The sequence below is a fragment of the Manacus candei genome, unplaced genomic scaffold, assembly GCF_025592945.1.
Source record: "Manacus candei isolate 608988 ecotype Guabito, Panama unplaced genomic scaffold, ASM2559294v1 h1tg000010l, whole genome shotgun sequence".
Taxonomy (NCBI): domain Eukaryota; kingdom Metazoa; phylum Chordata; class Aves; order Passeriformes; family Pipridae; genus Manacus; species Manacus candei.
This window is the reverse complement of record NW_026138058.1, coordinates 951916-968736: the sequence shown is the minus strand read 5'-3', so window position 1 is coordinate 968736 and position 16821 is coordinate 951916. Positions and strand designations below refer to the sequence as shown.

Here is a 16821-nt window from a genome sequence, read left to right as displayed (position 1 = left end):
CCTTCGGGACCGTTAAGTGCAGCCGCCCGGCCCGGCCCGGCCCGGCCCCGGTGCCCGCGATGGGCCCCGCCCCGTCCCGGGCGCTGCCCGACCCGCCGCGGCGGGCGAGCCGGGCCACGCAGACCGAGTGGGACTGCCCGGTGTGTCACCGCGTGAGCTGCGACAGCCTGGCCGTGCCCTGCGGACACGCGTTCTGCCTGGGCTGTCTCCTGCGGGGCACGGCCGCGGACCCCGCCTGCCCCCGCTGCCGCAGCCCCGTCATCGCCGCCCGCTTCTCCGTGCTCGGCGACGCCGATTTCCTGCAGTGCATCCTCAGCCCGCCGGGGCGCTCGCCGGGGGCACGGAGGGCTCAGTTCCGCCTGGTCGAGACCTGCCCCTGGCCCCGCTGCCCCCGGAGTCCCCCGGCCCCGGCCGGCCCCACGCGGGCGCTCCCGGCCGAGCTCTGGGCGGAGCTGCTGCACGGGCAGGAGCATCTGCTGGACCCGGTGCGGCCGTGGCTGCGGCACAGCCTGGAGGCGATCCACGGCCCGCGCTGGTGGGAGGCCCGCGAGGTGGAGAGCATTGCCCTCTCCGCCCTCTGCATCTACGGCCCCCACAGGGACGCGCTGGCCCAGATACTGCAGAACTACCTGGGGGAATACACGGCCCCGCTGGTGCACGGACTGGTCCATGTCACCCTGAGCCAGTGTGGCGAGGCCTGGCAGCTGCACCGCTCCCAACCTGCCAGGGACCGGGGCAGGAGCTCCGTGTCCAGCTCCAGCCGCTCCTCCTCACCAGGGGGGACCCCCACTGCCAGCCCGGGGGGCACCCCCACCCACAGCCCAGGGGGTACCCCCAGGCCCAGCCAGGCCGACACTTGTGACCCCCTGGGGTTGGGCCCAGAGGACCAGCTCAGCACATCAGAGGCCCTCCCTGGGAGTCCCAGCCACCCCCCATGTGTGCCCGTCCCTGCTGAGCAGGAGCAGCCCCAGGACGTGGCCCAGGAGCCCACAGAGGCTCCAGGTCCCTCTACTCCCGACCAGGACAGGGGCCATGAGCGCCGGCAGCACCGGCACCCCCGAAAGAGGAGGGCCCGTGACCGCCACGGTTCCTTGCGGCCCAGGAGGAGGAAAAAGAGAAGGAAATAAATTTCCTTGACACAGTCTCTGAGTGCTGCTTCCTCCCCCTTCTCCTGAGGCCCTTTTCCCGTCTTTGAGGCTCTCACACCCCCAGTGCCCCGACACCACCTCCCAGGGAAATCCTGAGTGGAGCCATGGTGATGCCAAAGCTCTCGTGGGCAGAAAGATTCTTGTGTCTCATTTTGCCAGCTGAGGTTCCCATCCCCTTTCAGATCCCTTCAGTCAAATCCATTGCTGACATATCTTCATTTCCACTATGGGAAGTCATCAGTTCTTTCCAAGCAGGGACCTGGGAATGGTGCAGGAGTCCCCAGGAGGGCAGAGAAACCCAAAGGCCCAAGGCTGATGTCCTCAGCTCCCCCTCAGGATGAAGCAGCCTCTGCCTGGTTGTGGGGTTTAAGGATGGTCTGGGCAGCTGCCCACATGTGGGATGTGGAATGGGACAGGGAAAAAGGCAGGCACAGCCTGACAGTGGGAGAAAGTTTGGGTTGGGAAGGGCTTGGGGGCTGGATCCCCAGATGGATCACAGGGTTGAAGAGGAGCAGCTGCAGGAGGGAGAAGGAGGTTTGGCACTGTCCTTTAGCCCATCCAGGCCACCGAGGATGGGGGGGTAGATCCTGCTGCTGCCACTGGGCTCCATATCCCCAGGAATCACCTTGTTATTGCCCGGGGGGTGCCACATGTTCACATAAAAGCGGAGGGTAACAGGTGATGCCACTGGCAGATTCCCGCGTTCCGTAGGCTCAGCGATGTCCCCGTGTCCAGCCCCTTCCTGCCCCGCAGCCCTCGGGGGGTCTCCCCAGTTCCCCTCCCCCAGCCCAGGGTCCCAGCGCGGCCGGGGCAGCCGGCAGGACCCTCGGCTTGTCTGTGGGACCACGGCCGAGGCTCCCAGGAGGATTTTCCGCAGATGACGGAGAGCAGCAGAGCAGCACCCGCCGCCGCCGTGGTTTGCCCCGCCAGGGTGCGGTTCGGGTGCTGCTCGCGGCTCTCTCTGGCCGGGCTGGGTGTTCCTTCCCCCGCGTCCCCCGGGTCCGGGCTGGCTCCGGTGTGAGGGGGAACAGGGGTCCGATCCCGCCCTTCCCGCCTGGCCCAGCCCCGGCTCCAGGCGCGACCCGAACGCCCTCGCGATGCCGCGGGGGCGGGGCCCAGTCGCGACAGCAGGCGCTGATTGGCTGCTGGCCCACGACCCGGAAGCGGAAGGTTCGGAGGAAGAGGAGGAGGAAGAGGAGATGATGGAGACGGTGGCGGAGCCGGGCGGGCAGTGCTGCCTGCGGCCCTTCTCCTGCGAGCAGGGGCTACTCTCGCGGCCCGACGGCTCGGCCGCCTTCCTGCAGGGTCTGTGGGGCCGAACCACCGGGGCTACCCCTCCCAGGGCTCTCCTTCCTGGGGGATCTGTGGGGCCACATTCCCGGGGTCCCCATTTCCCCTTCCCAGCTCTTCCCGCAGGGTCTTCCCCCGTTTCCCGGGGCTGCCCGTCCTGCAGGCTCTGGGGACTCCGCTCCCCGGGGCTCCTCTTCCTGGGTTTCCCCACGTGCCCTTCCCAGCCCTCCGCGGCTCTCCTTGGGGGCTCCCCTCCCCATCCTATCTCTCCCCATCCCTTCCCTTCCATCCCATTCTCCCTGTCCGCAGGTGACACCTCAGTCCTGGCCGGGCTCTACGGCCCCGCTGAGGCGAAGCTCAGCAAGGAGCTGCCGGACCGGGCGGCGCTGGAGGTGCTGCTGCGCCCCAAGGTGGGGCTGCCAGGTGGGACCCCCGGCCCTCCCCCAAAACAGGGAACCGAGGTGTTGGAGTTATTTACAGCTCTTCATTTACAGTTTGCTGGGCAGCTAATCCGCAAATATAGCACTGCGAACTTTGGAACTTGTTACTGTTTATACAGTGTTATACATTTTAGCAAACAAAGGCATTAATGTTCATCGGCTATAGGTTACATAGTTCTCTTGTTAATTACTATTCTGTTGGTTAATGACTCTCTCGCTTCTCGTGCTAGTTGGTCATGCTCAGTGTTTCTCTTCCTTTGGGTTGGGGTGTTTCTTGGGTTGGTGGTCACAGCCTGCCCCTGCTGGAATCACCCTGAATCCAGTGGGAACTGCTTCAGCCCAGGTGCTAAATTGTCTTTATTAGTTCCTTTCTTATCTTGGGGGTTCTGCCGGATGCCGGGCCATAAATTCTGCGTTCCCTGTGCCCACTGCCAGTGGAAATCCTTCCTCCCAAGCTGTGATACCCTCCCCCAGGGCTGAGATTACTGAGACGTGTCCAGCTCTAAACCTTAACAAGGCAGTTCCACCAAACAGGAATTTGTGTTTCCATCACCTCGACATCACTCAGAGCTCGTTGGCTGCTCTCTGATCCGTGGGTTTAATCTCCGTTCTGGAGGCTAGAAAGCACAGACCAATCATCAGACAACAGCCTTTCTCAGGGGCACGTGCATGCTGTGGTTTGCAGGGGTGCTGGAGCGGAGCCGGGAGCAGCAGCTGCGCCAGACGTGTGAGGCCGTGGTGCTGGGCGTGCTGCACCCGCGCACGGCCATCACCCTGGTGCTGCAGGTGCTCAGCGATGCTGGATCGGTATCCTTTGGCGGGGAGGGTTTGGGGGAACAGCTCGGAGTGGTGGGTTTGGGGTTAGGGGGCCGGAGCTGCGCTGTGTCCCTTGACTGTGACCCCCAGCTGCTGTCATGCTGCCTGAACGCTGCCTGCATGGGGCTGCTGGACGCGGGGCTGCCCCTCTCCTCTCTCTTCTGCGGCGTCACCTGCGCCCTCAGCCCCGACGGCACCATCGCCCTTGACCCCACGGCGCGGCAGGAGCAGGTGAGCCCCGGGAGGGGGGTGCCCGGCCCTGTGTGTGCCCCCTGAGCTCCCCTGACCCCTTGGTCCCACAGGAGGCCCGTGCCGTGCTCACCTTCGCCATCGACAGCAGGGAGAGGAAGGTGCTGATGGCCACCACCAAGGGCAGCTGCTCCGTGGAGGAGGTGAGGGACCTCGGGGGTTTGGGGGTGTGGGAGCCCCTCAGGGGGAGCCTGGCCCCCATCCCGCCCCTGTTCCCCCTCAGATGCAGCAGTGCCTGGTCACAGCCCAGCGCGCCGCAGACACCATCTTCCAGTTCTACCGCGACTCCCTGCGCCGCAGGTACTCCAAGTCCTGACTGGGACCCTGCGGGCGGCCGGGCCGGCCCGGACCTCATGCTCAGTAAAGGACCTTTCTGTATCTACTGTGCCTCTCGACTCCATCCCGTGCCACAGAGGCCCCCCAGAGTGGGGGGCACACAGGGACGTGCCCAGGACACATGTCCTGAGCCCCCAAGAGTGGGGGACGTGCCTGGGAACGCCTCTCCTGACACGGCCCCCAAAGTGGGGCCCACACAGGACATGGCTGGGACACGTGTTATGCTGGGACAGGAACAGGCGGCGCCGGTACCGCTCAGAGCCGGGACACCCAAATGGGGTCGCCGCTGGGTGCGTTGTGCCCGTTGCCAGGCCTTGACCTTCTCATAATGGCGGCGCCGCGGAGGGACGGATCGATCCTTCCTGAGCGGGGCTTGCTCTGCCGCGGCCAATAGAGCGGTCGGGAGGAATCACGTGGTTGGGAAACCACGCGCCGCGGGGCGGGGGGAGCTGGAGCGTCTCACTGCGCGGGGGGTGGGGGCGAAATGTGGAATTTTGGGGTGGGGATGATAACGGGGTGGAGTAGGGGGATTGGGGGTGCAATAACGGGGAGTTTTGAGCGTAATAAGTATGACGGTGGAGGATCAGTGGGGGGATATGGCGGTAGTGAGAAGAGACAGTGAGGGATGTGGGATGCAATAAGTGTTACCAATGGGGCCCATAATGGGGTGTAACGTGGAGTGGGAAATGATGTCAAATGGCGTTGCAATGAGGGCGTGCCAACGCTCCGCTTAGAAAAAAAATAATAAAAAATAAACCCACGAGAGAAGCCCACTAAAAAAAAAACAACAAAGAAACCAAAATCAAACCCCAGTAGATCCAAAGAAGCTGCGGTGGAACTTTGGGATGAAAAACAGGAAAGAGGGGTGAACCCCCGGGGTGCCCCACGTGGCCGCACACGTGACTGCGGCCATGGCGGCGGCGGCGGCGGCGGCGGTGCGGGGGCGCCGCTTCAAGTGGTCGCTGGACCTGGGGGCGGCCCCGGGGGGCCGGTGAGGGACGAGGGGACGCGGGGGGGACGCGGGGGGTCTGGGTGCCGGCACCCCCACTCAGCCCCGCCCTGTGCCCGCAGGCCCCGCGGCGCCGCCGAGGGCCGCGGCCCGCTCGGGTTCGCCGACCGGCAGCTGGGGGAGGGCGGCGTCCACGAGAGCGACAAGATCCTCATGGAGAAGGTGGGACGGGGGGAGCCCTTGGGACCTCCTGCGGGGCGTCCCGGCTCCGGGGGCCCCCTCAATCCCGCCCTTCCCGGAGAGTGGCCCCTCTGTGTCCCCACTCCCCGGGCCCCTCACGGGGGGTGCTCCCTGTCCCATGGGAGTGGTCTCTGCCCGGGTCCCCCCCAGATTTCCCATGGAGGGTGGTCCCTACCCCAGCTCCCCCAGTATCCCGGCTTCCCCGTGGGAGGGGGTCTCTCTGTGGCCCTCCACACTCCAGCCCTCCATGGGGGTGGTTCCCTCGGTGTCCCAAATCCCACGTCCCCATGGGGGATGGTCCCTGCCCTGGGTCTCCCCACACCCAAGGGGGTTGGTCCCTGGTGTCCCCCCACTCCCCGAGGTAGCGTCACTGTGGGTGCCCCAGCTCCCCCTCCTCCCTGTCGTTGCAGCGCTGCTGGGATGTGGCGCTGGCACCGCTGAAGCAGATCCCCATGAACCTGTTCATCATGTACATGGCTGGGAACACCATCTCCATCTTCCCGGCCATGATGGTCTGCATGATGGGCTGGCGCCCGCTCCAGGCCCTCATGTCCCTGTCTGCCAGTGAGTACAGCCCCCATGGTGGGGGCGATGGGCCCTAGAAGGACACATGGATAGACACACAGACACCCATGGACACCATGGGGCCATTGGGGACACCCCTGGCCCCTGGGAGTCCCCAAAGCCACCACACAGACATCCCTGGGGGTCCACACAGACACCATGGACCCCTGGGGCTTCACACTGACACCCACAGGTGTCCCCAGAGCCCCCCAGGTGTCCCCCATAGGTCTGTGTGCCCCTGGGTGTCCACACAGACACCCACAGTCTCTTGGATGTCCTCCCCAGCCCCCCCAGGTGTCTCCCACAGCCCCCCCTGACCCCTGGGTGTCCCCATGGTCCCCTGAGTGTCCTCCACAGCCCCCTCACAGTCACCCCCATGTCAGTCCCACCCACCCCCCCAGCACTCCCCCAGCAGCTGCCCACCCCTCACAGCCCCCAGTAACCCCCCATGCCAGTTCAGCAGCCTGGGGGTCCCTGACAAATCCCCCCTGACCCCCTCTGTCCCCCCAGCCCTGAAGGCCCTGGAGAGCTCGAGCCGGCGGGCACTGCAGGGGCTTGTGTTCCTGGTGGGCAACGGGCTGGGGCTGGCACTGGCCCTCTACAAGTGCCAGGCCATGGGGCTGCTGCCCACCCGCCCCTCTGACTGGCTGGCCTTCGTCACCCCCCCGCAGGTGGGCACGGGGTCCCCTGGGGGTGGGGGGCCTGGGGGTCCCCGTGGGAGAGCAGGGGTCCTGGGGATCCCCCAGGGAAAGGGGTCCTGGGCCCCCCAGGGATTCTGGGGTCCCCCCACTCACCCCCTTCCTCTCTCCCTTCTCTCGGCAGCGAATGGAGTTCACTGGTGGGGGCCTGATCCTGTGACCCCCCCATGCCCACTCACCAATAAAGGTGATGGCAGGATGTGATGTTGTTTTTGGGGGGAATTCAGAGGGTTTGAGGTGCCCAAGGAGGCACTGGGATGGGGCAAAGCAAAAAGTGTTTGCGGGGCTGTAATGGCAGTGCTGGGGACCACACTGGGAGCACCATGAGTGCATTGGGGGAGCTCTAGAGTCTGTGCTGGGAGTGCCCTGGGAACCTTGGGACTGTACTGAGAGTGCACTGGAACTGTACTTGGAGCCCCATGTCCCCATGTCTGGGGCCATACTGGGAACCCTGGAAGTGTACTTGAGGCCTTGTAGCCCATACTGGGATCATACTGGGAGAATGGCAGCCCGAGGGTGGCTCTGTACTGGGAACACTGGGGATCATATCAGGATCTTGGTTTAAGTGTATGTTGTGCTGGTGTTGTACTGGGAGTGCTGGGTCCACACTAGGAGTGTAGAGGCCATGCTGTGATCCTACCTGAAAAGCTGTGGTTCAGACTGGCATTTTACTGCCAGCACTGGTGCTATACTGGAAGCACTGGATCCATACAGCAGTGGTGGTGGGGGAGCCAGGGCAGCACACTGCTGTTTTCTACCCCATTTCACCACGTTATTCTGCACAAATTTCCCTGGTTTTCTTCCAGCTTCTTACCCCTTTTTGCCCCGTTTTCCCCCCTTTCCCTTGTTTTTTCATGCATTTTTCCCCATTTTTGCAATAATTTCTTCCACTATTGCTCCCAGTAGAGCCCAGACCTTCCAGTATGGCCCAGTGCCCCCTCCCGGGCTGTGACTATGATCCAGGACTCCATGGTAATTCTATAGGGCCCAGAGTCCAATCCTAGTAAATCCCAGTCTCCCCTGTGACACCACAGCCGTGCTGGGGGGCCTGAGGTGGGGTGGGGGCTCCTTCCCCTATGGCCTCACCTCCCCACAGAGTCATTTGGGTTTGGGTTGAAAAGACCCCCAAGACTGAGTCCCCCCTGTGCCCGATGCCCACCTTGTCCCCCAGCCCAGAGCACTCAGTGCCATGGCCAGGCCTTCCTTGGGCACCTCCAGGGATGGGGACTCCAAACCTCCCTGGGCAGCCCCTGCCAAGGCCTGACCACCCTTTCCAGGGAGAAATTCCTCCTGATGTCCCACCTGACCCTCCCCTGGCACAGCCTGAGGCCGTTCCCTCTCCTCCTGTCCCTTGTTCCCTGGGAGCAGAGCCCGACCCCCCCTGGCCCCCCCCTCCTGTCAGGGGGTTGCAGAGAGTGAGAAGGTCCCCCCTGAGCCTCCTTTTCTCCAGGCTGAGCCCCCCCAGCTCCCTCAGCCCCTCCTGCTGCTCCAGACCCTTCCCAGCTCCGTTGCCTTCCCTGGACACGCTCCAGCCCCTCCATGTCCTTCCTGTCTGAGGAGCCCAGACCTGGACATGGGACATGAGGGGCCTCAGCAGTGCCAGCACAGGGACGGGCACTGTCCTGGGGCTGTGACACCCCATGGCTGGGACAGTTCAGGGGCCACTGGCCTCTTGCACACCTGGGCTCATGTCCAGCCACTGCTCCAGTGGCCTCTCTTGGAGCTTTCTGTGTCTTCCCAGGTGCAGAGGCTGCCCGGCCCAGCCACATCTCACTCAGGACACCACACAGTAATGGCAGGACAAGGGGCTCCTTCCCCCTGTACATTCCCTGTTCCCTTAAGTTTTGGGAAGGTCCACACCCCTCCCCTTGGAGCTCCTTGTGTTGAGCATAGGAGTGGAGGAATCACAGAGCTGCTGGGGGGGACAATGTGACAGCCCCTGGGAATGACAGAGCCCCCCATCAGCAAACCCAATGCCCTGTAGGAGCAGAACACCCAAACTTGAGGTGAAAGTGGGAAGAATTAGTGAAGAGATGCCTGGCTAGTGCTGGGAGCACAGGAATTGTGATGGCAACATAATTTCAGAAAATGCCAAGGCACGGCAGCAGCTGCTCTGAGAGTGCCTGGAGATCCCATGTGGACAGGGTCACATGCTGGATGTGGGAACACCTTTGTTCTCCATCTTCTCCCTGGAGCCAGCCTGGAATAGGCTCACACCAAGTCCAGCAGATAGAGTGAGGACTGTCCCCAGCACCAGGACCTGGACCATGGGATAGAGGTCCCTGGGCCAGAGCAGACAGAAAATTCAACTACTAAGAGCCAAGAGAGGGAAAAGCCTCTTCCTCCTGGGTTCAGCAGCCATCAGGTCACCCCAGAATAGGCACCTACAGCACAACCTGAGCTCAAGAACACCCCTGATTTCATTCCCACTGGAATCCAGAGCCACTCACGGGTGGCTACTCCCCTGGGTGCAGTGGGCACTCAAGGCTCCAGGTGGGAAGTGACCAAGTGACTTGGTTACACTCCCAAATGGACACCCTGTTTCCAAGCCTGAACTGCCCTTCCAACACCCACTGGGGACAGGCACTCAGGACTGTGACCCGAGGGACAGACCCCCGAGGTTCTGGTGCCAGGGGGAGCTGCCACAGGCCAGGCTGCCCTTCCCCCTTGGATTGCTCTGCCCCACCTGGACACCCTTGCTCTTCCTCTGCCCTCCCTCCGCACAGGGTGGATCAAAGGAGGAGTGGGTGAACTCCAGGCGCAGCCAGGGATATAATCCCACACCACCCCCCGCGGTATTTCAGTGCCTGATGGTTATTGTAAACCCAGCGTGACCAGGGACCGTGACACAACTGCTCTCCCGTTTATTTGAAACAAAGTGCTCTGGGCTGGACTCGGCGGGGACTGGGTGTGACACAGGACGGGGTGCGGGGGGCAGGCACAGCACAGCCGGTCCCGGAGCTGTGTCCCTGCCAGAACGGGACGCGTCCCGCGGGATGGGGACGGGCTTTGCTCGCACTGCACGGGGAACGTTCGGCACGAAGCGCTGCTGGATCACAGCAGGGCCCCCTCTGCGCCCGGGATTCACCCGCAGGGACAACAGGCACCTTCCCCTCCTCGGACTGCGCGGCTGCGCGTGCTGGACGGGACATCCTGGGAATTCCGGGCTGTCCGTGTCCCTCCGGCACCGCCTGTGGCTCGGGGGGAGCAGCTGCGGGGCCGGGTCCGCGGGATCAGATACTGTCCAGCTTCTTCAGGATGAACGGCGCTGGGGAGGGAAACAGACGGGACACAGCCCGGATCAGGAGGGGGCGCGGGGACATCCCGGAGCCGGGACACCCCGGGGGCGCGGGGACACCCCGGTCCCATCCCGGTCACTCACTGATCCGCAGCAGCGCGACATAGATGAGGAAGTTGCGGACGGAGGAGAGCACGTCCCGGCGCATCTTCCGCCGCAGCTCCTCCGGGTCCATCTTGGGCCCGAGCCCCTCGATGCGGAACATCCCGATCCCAAATCCCGGCACGGCCACGCGCCGCGGCAACACGTGACCGGGGCGGCCGCGCGTGCGCACGGAGAGTGGTGACGCCGCTTCCGCCCGGCCCGCACCACGTGGAGGCTGGCGGAGGGGGGATCCCGATCCCGGGGGTCCCGGAGCGCCCGGAGCTGGGAAACCTGGACTATGGAAACGTCTCCTTAGGAAAGGAGCTGCTTCGGTGGTTGATCTTTGTAACCTTCAAGCCTGGGGAAAGGCTGGAGCAGGTGACATAGGAAAGTGTCCAGGTGGGTCTGGAGTGTCTCCAGACAGGGAGACTCCACACCCTCCCTGAGCAGCTGTTCCGGGCTCTGCCACCTCCATGGAAAGAAGTCCTGTCCCCTCGTGGTGAGGGGACTTGTTGTGTTTGAGTTTACGGCCATTGCTCCTCGTCCTGTCCGTGGGCACCACCAAAAAGAGTGTGGGACCATCCTCTGACAGCCCCTGGAAATATTGGTGTGGACTAGGGGGATCCCCTCTCAGCCTTCTCCTCTCCAGACTAACCAGGCCCAGCTCCCACCGTCTTCGCGCACCGGGGAGATGCTCCAGACCCCTCATCATCAGATGGGCAAATGCTGAAGTTAATTGTGCCCTTTTTTGGGAGTTGGAGCTGGTCCAGGCCAGCAGCTCCCCAGGGAACTGCACACACCAGCCCCCCTGCTGTCCACAAAAACGGGATTCATAACCTGCTGTGCAACAAGCCAACAATTACACATTCGAGAGACACTGGGTGTTTATTTCAGCACTGAGCAAGCCCTGGGTGCTCGGTGTGTTCTGTGCTCAGCTCTTCTCTTTTTGGGTCGGGGGGGGGGGGGGCTTGATGTTGTGGGTCACAATCTGCCCCTGCTGGAGTCACCTTGTACCCAGTGGGAGCTGATTCAGCCCAGTTGCTGAGTTGTCATTATTAGTTTCCTCCTCATCTTTGGGGTTCTGCCAGGTGTCCGTGTGGCCCATAAACTGCGTTCCCTGTGCCCACTGCCAGTGGAAATCCTTCCTCCCAAGCTGTGATACCCTCCCCCAGGGCTGAGATCATTGAGATGTGTCCAGCCCCGAACCCTTAACAAGGCAATTCCACCGACTAGGAATCCGTGTTTCCTACACCTCGACATCACTCAGAGCTCATGGGCTGCTCTCTGATCCATAGATTAAATGTCCTTTCTGGAGGCATGAAATTTACAAAGATCAAACGTTAAAAACCATCCTTTCTTAAGCGAATTTTTACACACTCCACATCTTGCAGTGCTCAGAGCACCAGGAATGCTGCCCGAGGTGCCTGGAGAGGGGCAGGGGAGCAGACGGAGCCTCGTAACTCCCACCACCCCCCACAACACGCCTGGGCTTCAGAGCCCTCCCAGATAATAAAAAAAAGGAATTTCTCCCAGCTAAGCTGCCCATGGCCTGAGGCAGAGGCAATTACAGAGCAGCTGCTCTCATTGTGCTCGTGATTACAGGGCTAATTGAGCGCTCCTGGCTCGGGGCCCTCCCTGACTTGGAGCCGGGTGGCCAAGGGGAAGGGTTCCCAAACCTCCCACACCCGGCGGAGTCACAGAACGTTCAATCCCCGTCCCTGCTGCAAACAAAGGGAGCCTGTTCTGCTCTCAGAAGGTGTGGGGCTGCCCTCCTGAGAGCTTTCCAGCGAGTCCCGGGGGAAAACAAGCACAGCTGCCCGAATTCTCTGCTGACATAAACTCCTGCCTCTGCCAGGTCCAGGAAACCTCATTAGTCACTCGAGGTTTCATTCTGCAGAGCGGCTCTCTCCGGCCTTGGCTGGCAGGAACAGATTGGCAGGTCCTGATTCCATCTTGGCAGAGAAACAAGGAGTTCCTTCCTATATCCCATGACCGCTGGTCCTCCCGGGCCTGCAGAAGCAGCAGCAAGGCTGTTTCCCCAGGCACTGCTCAGGGGGGAGATGAAGGAACGTGGGCATGTCCAGCAAAGAGTCAAACACGACCAAATGTTGAGAAGACACTGGAGCAGGGGGGAGACAACAGGTCGGGGAGCAGCACAGGTGAGGGCTCTGCCGGGACACAGACTGGGAAGTTGTTGCCACAACAATTGGAGCCAGCCCATTGTCCTTGTCCCTGTTTGAGATGAGGGGATGAGAAACATTTCCCATGGGAGATGTTACTATTGGAGAGGTGGGGACTTCAGGTGTGGAGTGATTGTTGAGGGACAGAAGGCTTTGACCTGGGGTTTTGCCAATGTCCTGAGCTGTCCTTGGAATGTTTGTGTCAGTTTTCCAGAATTCCCTCAAACCTCCAAAGTGCAAAGCTTGGACAGTTCATTGCAGGTCTTTAGTTCCATTCAGTGCTATAATTACAGGAGCATTTTACTTTCCATTCCTTGGAGCTACAGGCAGATCATGAGCCACTGGCCAGGTACTTCCTCGAGGTGTCTCAGCAGAACTTGGCACAACATTGTGTGGGAAACACCTGTGTGTGGCAGGTAACAGCATGAAAAGCTGACAAAAAGTGCAGAGGTTGTCTAAAGGGACACCTGGATCTGCCAAGTGGTTATGGAACAGTGGTGTGAGGAGAGGCCAAACTCCATGGGTAGCTGGAGAGAAGCAGTGGGACCTCCTGGGGCAAGGCCAGGAGTTCCTCTTGTCTGTAGCATATAATGCTGTGGTGGTTTGAACCTTGTTTTCCCCCAGGGGCTAAGAAAAATGGTAAAACCTCCAAGGGGTGGTAACCCCTGGAAGTTTTGAAGTTTTGTCCAATGGGCGCTCCTGCAAAATGTAAACATACCACAAGCAAACGGAAGAGAAGAGTCGTAGTTTGTTGCAGGAGAGGTGGCCATGTTGTAGAGCCACGAGGAAGGGGCTCACAGCCCCACAGGGGGGCTTTGGCCCCCAGCCCCCAGCAAGGGCCTGCGGGGACCTGAAACAGCATAAATGTGAGTGAGCAGAGACAGCAGCAGCAGACGCAGCGTCCAGAGACTGTGGCAGAGAGCCAGGACAGATAAGAACTGAACCAAACAGCAAACGGCATGCACCGCAGAGAGGACTCCCGGAAGGAGAGCCGGGAAAAAGAGAGCCAGCAGCTGAGAGACAGAGTTTTTGGGGGTAAGAACTGGACCAGACCCCCCAAACTCCTTTGAGACCCCTCTGAGAAAAAAAAAGGGACACGGACTCCTATTTTGGAGAGCAGTTTTGGACACGCAGCAGTGGAGAGAGAGAGGAGCTGAGAAGCTCAGAGCGTCCTGGGAAGCTGGACTGGGACGGAGAGGAATGCAGAGGGGGGCGACCTTGGCTTTATCCCCCCTCACACTGCTGCCAAGGTGGCAGCCTGAAAGCAGGGCACAGAAACTCTGCAAGAGGCTGAGTCCCCTGGAGATACCAGACCGTCACGAAGCCCCCTGTGCTCGTGATATGACCGTGGTGGAACGACCTTTGTCTGGGGTGACGTAGTCCACGGAGGAAGACCCCTCGCTTGGTGGCGACGGGGCTGAGGGAGCTTGGATACCTCCCTCATGAGTGCTGGCAGAAATCCAGCCACAGCTGCTGCATGCATGTGAAGAAGACAGATTGCTGTAGAAGATACTCCTGCTTAGAGACTGGAAGGGATCTGTCCTTCTTTCCCTCCTGGACTTTTATTTGGAGGGGAGAAGAGGTCTGATCCATTGTAAATACTATATGTCATGGTAGAGATAGTTGTGATCGTGTGTATAATGTGTTATAATATTTATTTGTACAGTCGTTGTAATATATTCCCTTTCCCCCATTTGGAGTCTGGTGTGTTTTGTCTGGAAAAAAAATGATCTCTCACTGGGTTGAGATGTGGGAGGGGGAATGGAGCTAGGGAATTAGATTTTGGGGTTATCTCAAACCATGACAAATGCCCAGATAATACCAATGTAAAAGTGTCAGAAACACCGAACTGGACACAGACTGAGAAAAACACCAAGCACAAAGCAATAGGAAAAAAGTAGTTCTAAGTCTGTTGTTCCTTTGGGAGGGATGGACAAAGGAAGTGCAAAGACTTGGGGAAGGGTCTAGGGATGGGAGAAGAGATTGCCACGGTACACTAATGTTGTGGCCAGTGCTGGGGGAGGAAGCAGCCAAACAGCCTTGTGTGAGATCACTGCTGGAATATTAACCCACAGCTGTTTTGGCCATGGGGTCACATCACCCCTGACAGGCCTCAGGTCACCCAGGTGAATGGGCTGAATTCCCCAGTATGGGGGAGGTGTGGGTGTATCTTCTGGGTGTGATGCCTTTGGCAGGTCCCTATCACCTGTCATTGTTCAAAAGCAGTTTCAGCATTTTCTGCCTGAGAAAAGATTGGCAAAGTGACAGAGAATAAGGACTTGCTTTGGTGTCCATACCAACCTCCAAGTTCGCTCCACATACTGGCCAGTTCAGGTCCAAGGTGCATTTCAGGGACCAAGGGCAGGCACGGCCTGGCTGCCTCCTCACCCCAAGGGCAAAAACACCATGAAACTTTGGTTCTGTCTGCTTCTTGCCATTGCTATGGGTGGGTGGAATCTTTCTGGAAAACTGCAGGATTTGGGTGCAAACGAGCTCCACCGTCGCCGGGACGGAGCCTGCAGGTGCCAGAGGCAGGGCTGTGTGTGGGGTGGGAGTGCAGAGCAGGGGCTGGTGGGCAGGGCTGCCCTGGCACCTGAGCTGGGACATGCTGGTGGAAACTCAAATTCTGTCCCCACAGGCTCTCCCGCTCCATGAAGGTCTGGCACCGGGGTAAGACACAGCTGGTGCAGAGGGCAGGCAGGAAATAGCACTCAGAAATTACAACTGCCCTAATCACCCTTTCTGAGACCTCAGGTATGTTTCTAAGGGAAAGGAACTCACCACAGTGGATTGATCCTCCTCAACAAAAAACCTCCACTCTGTGGAGTGGCCCTTCACACACTGCCCTGTGGCGTTTCTCCAGGGCTGCTTCCGCATTGTGGAGGTGGCTCATCCACCAGCTGGGCAGACAGAATGCCTCCCCCTGGGAAAGGCAGCATCAGCCTGGCCTGGCCCCCTCTGCATCCACCAGTGAGGTCTGGAGGAGCCCCAGGAATGTCCACTCCTGGAAGTGGATCAGGATGTTTCTCACAGATGCACAGCCAAGGCATTCTGGAGGCCCTGGGAAAGCCTCGCAGAAATGCTGGGGAGAGGCCAGGTAGGTATTGCTGGAGCCTTGGTGGTACGTGCCACATTGGTCTTCTCACCCCCTCCCAGGGGTCAGTACTGATCCCCCACTGATGGCAGCACTGGGCTCTGTGTACAGAGGCTGTCTCAGAGCCTGCCCGAGGAGCTCCAGCCTGTCCTCCTGCAGTCCCCATGGAGCCGGACGGGCTGTGCCAAGGTCGGGGCCCCTCACACGGCACCAGGAGGGGGTTCCTGGCTGGCTGGTGCCTCCTGGCTCCCTGGCAGTGCCTGGGCAGTGCTGTCGCTCCCAGGCACAGCACAAGCCCTGAGTCACTCTCTGCTGAGCTCTGGTGCCCAGGGCTGTGGCTGCCCAGCCCTGGCAGCTGTAGGCTCAGCTTCCCCAAAGCCTTGTGTGGTGCAGAGCAGAGAGGGGCTGACTGGTCCTCTAAGTTTAGTTTTTCTGCTGTGAAACGTGAAGGGGTTTCATCCTGTATGAGATCTTTCCATATCTCTCCAAAGATTTTCTGGGTCCTTAATCTCAGCCATCCCAGAGCCGTTATCTGGATCACAGGACATGGAGGTAGGTGGGTTCACAGGGTCAGCTCACAAATGGGACAAGCTCCCAGAGGTTTCATCCTCCACAATCACAGCTTGGCATGCAAACAGCCACAAGCTGCGAGCTTCCAAGTAGCTCCGAAATGTTTACCGGGACAGGAGGCTTTCACAAGTCATCTGTGACATGATCCAAACGTGAGCAATGACAAATGCTGTTCAGAGACAAAATGTCCCGTAGCTTCCTGGAGAATTGTTTCCCAGGCTTCTGGAACTGAGAATAATCAAAGATAAGAAAACCACTTGCTTGGTTCCCCCTCACATGGGTCCAAATCTCACATGTTTGGTAGGTCAGCGTGGAGCTCTGATGTGTCTTGTTACTGGCTACCACTCTTCATCCTCAGGAAGGAGAACTAGAGCTTTATTTCTTTTTTAATTAAGCTTCTGCTTCCTGTGTGGATTGCTTTGAAAACGTCACCCAGGGGCAACGGGGGAAGGGAGATGCGACACAAGTTGCCCAGGGAAGACGCATGAGTCAGCAACTGATGCAAACTCTTTTTCTGGGCACTGTTTAATGTTATATTAATTTCAGACGTCAGGCCCCAACCTCATTATTTTGTCAGTGTCAGTGACCACAGGGTAGTGCTGAACAGTGCCAGACAAGCGTGGCTCCTAGATCAGAAGGGAAGAAAAATAACCCTATTTTCTATGGGTGAGCTGTTCTGGGGAGAGGAATAGTCCTGGAAAAGGGTCACAGAGAGCAGCCCAGGCGGTGGAGAACCCGCAGTGCAGAAATGCTGCGAGGGACTGGAGGGGCGAAGCCGGGGAGGCACAAACCAGAGCGGATCGATGCGTTTCCGTGGGCGAGTCCGCCTGTCCTGCCCAGCCCTGTGCTAAAAGCAGCGCTGCGG

General features: G+C 60.2%; 3 protein-coding genes across 3 annotated transcripts; 2 read left to right on the top strand and 1 right to left on the bottom strand.

The window, feature by feature from the left end:
- Positions 1-2319: 2319 nt before the first annotated feature.
- On the top strand, positions 2320-4325 carry EXOSC5 (exosome component 5). Its single transcript, XM_051777616.1, has 6 exons — positions 2320-2453; positions 2748-2861; positions 3564-3685; positions 3785-3925; positions 3997-4086; positions 4167-4325. The coding sequence occupies exons 1-6, from the start codon at positions 2348-2350 to the stop codon at positions 4257-4259; spliced, it is 666 nt and encodes a 221-aa protein (XP_051633576.1). The 5' UTR covers positions 2320-2347; the 3' UTR covers positions 4260-4325.
- Positions 4326-5157: 832 nt separating this feature from the next.
- Positions 5158-6929, top strand: EMC4 (ER membrane protein complex subunit 4). The gene is made up of 5 exons (XM_051777619.1): positions 5158-5270; positions 5351-5450; positions 5879-6032; positions 6543-6703; positions 6855-6929. Exons 1-5 carry the CDS (start codon positions 5191-5193, stop codon positions 6888-6890), a joined length of 531 nt encoding a protein of 176 aa, XP_051633579.1. The 5' UTR covers positions 5158-5190; the 3' UTR covers positions 6891-6929.
- Positions 6930-9569: 2640 nt separating this feature from the next.
- On the bottom strand, positions 9570-10302 carry TOMM5 (translocase of outer mitochondrial membrane 5). Its single transcript, XM_051777620.1, has 2 exons — positions 10113-10302; positions 9570-9998 (listed from the first exon to the last, which is right to left on the bottom strand). Exons 1-2 carry the CDS (start codon positions 10231-10233, stop codon positions 9964-9966), a joined length of 156 nt encoding a protein of 51 aa, XP_051633580.1. The 5' UTR covers positions 10234-10302; the 3' UTR covers positions 9570-9963.
- Between the last annotated feature and the right edge of the window lie 6519 nt (positions 10303-16821).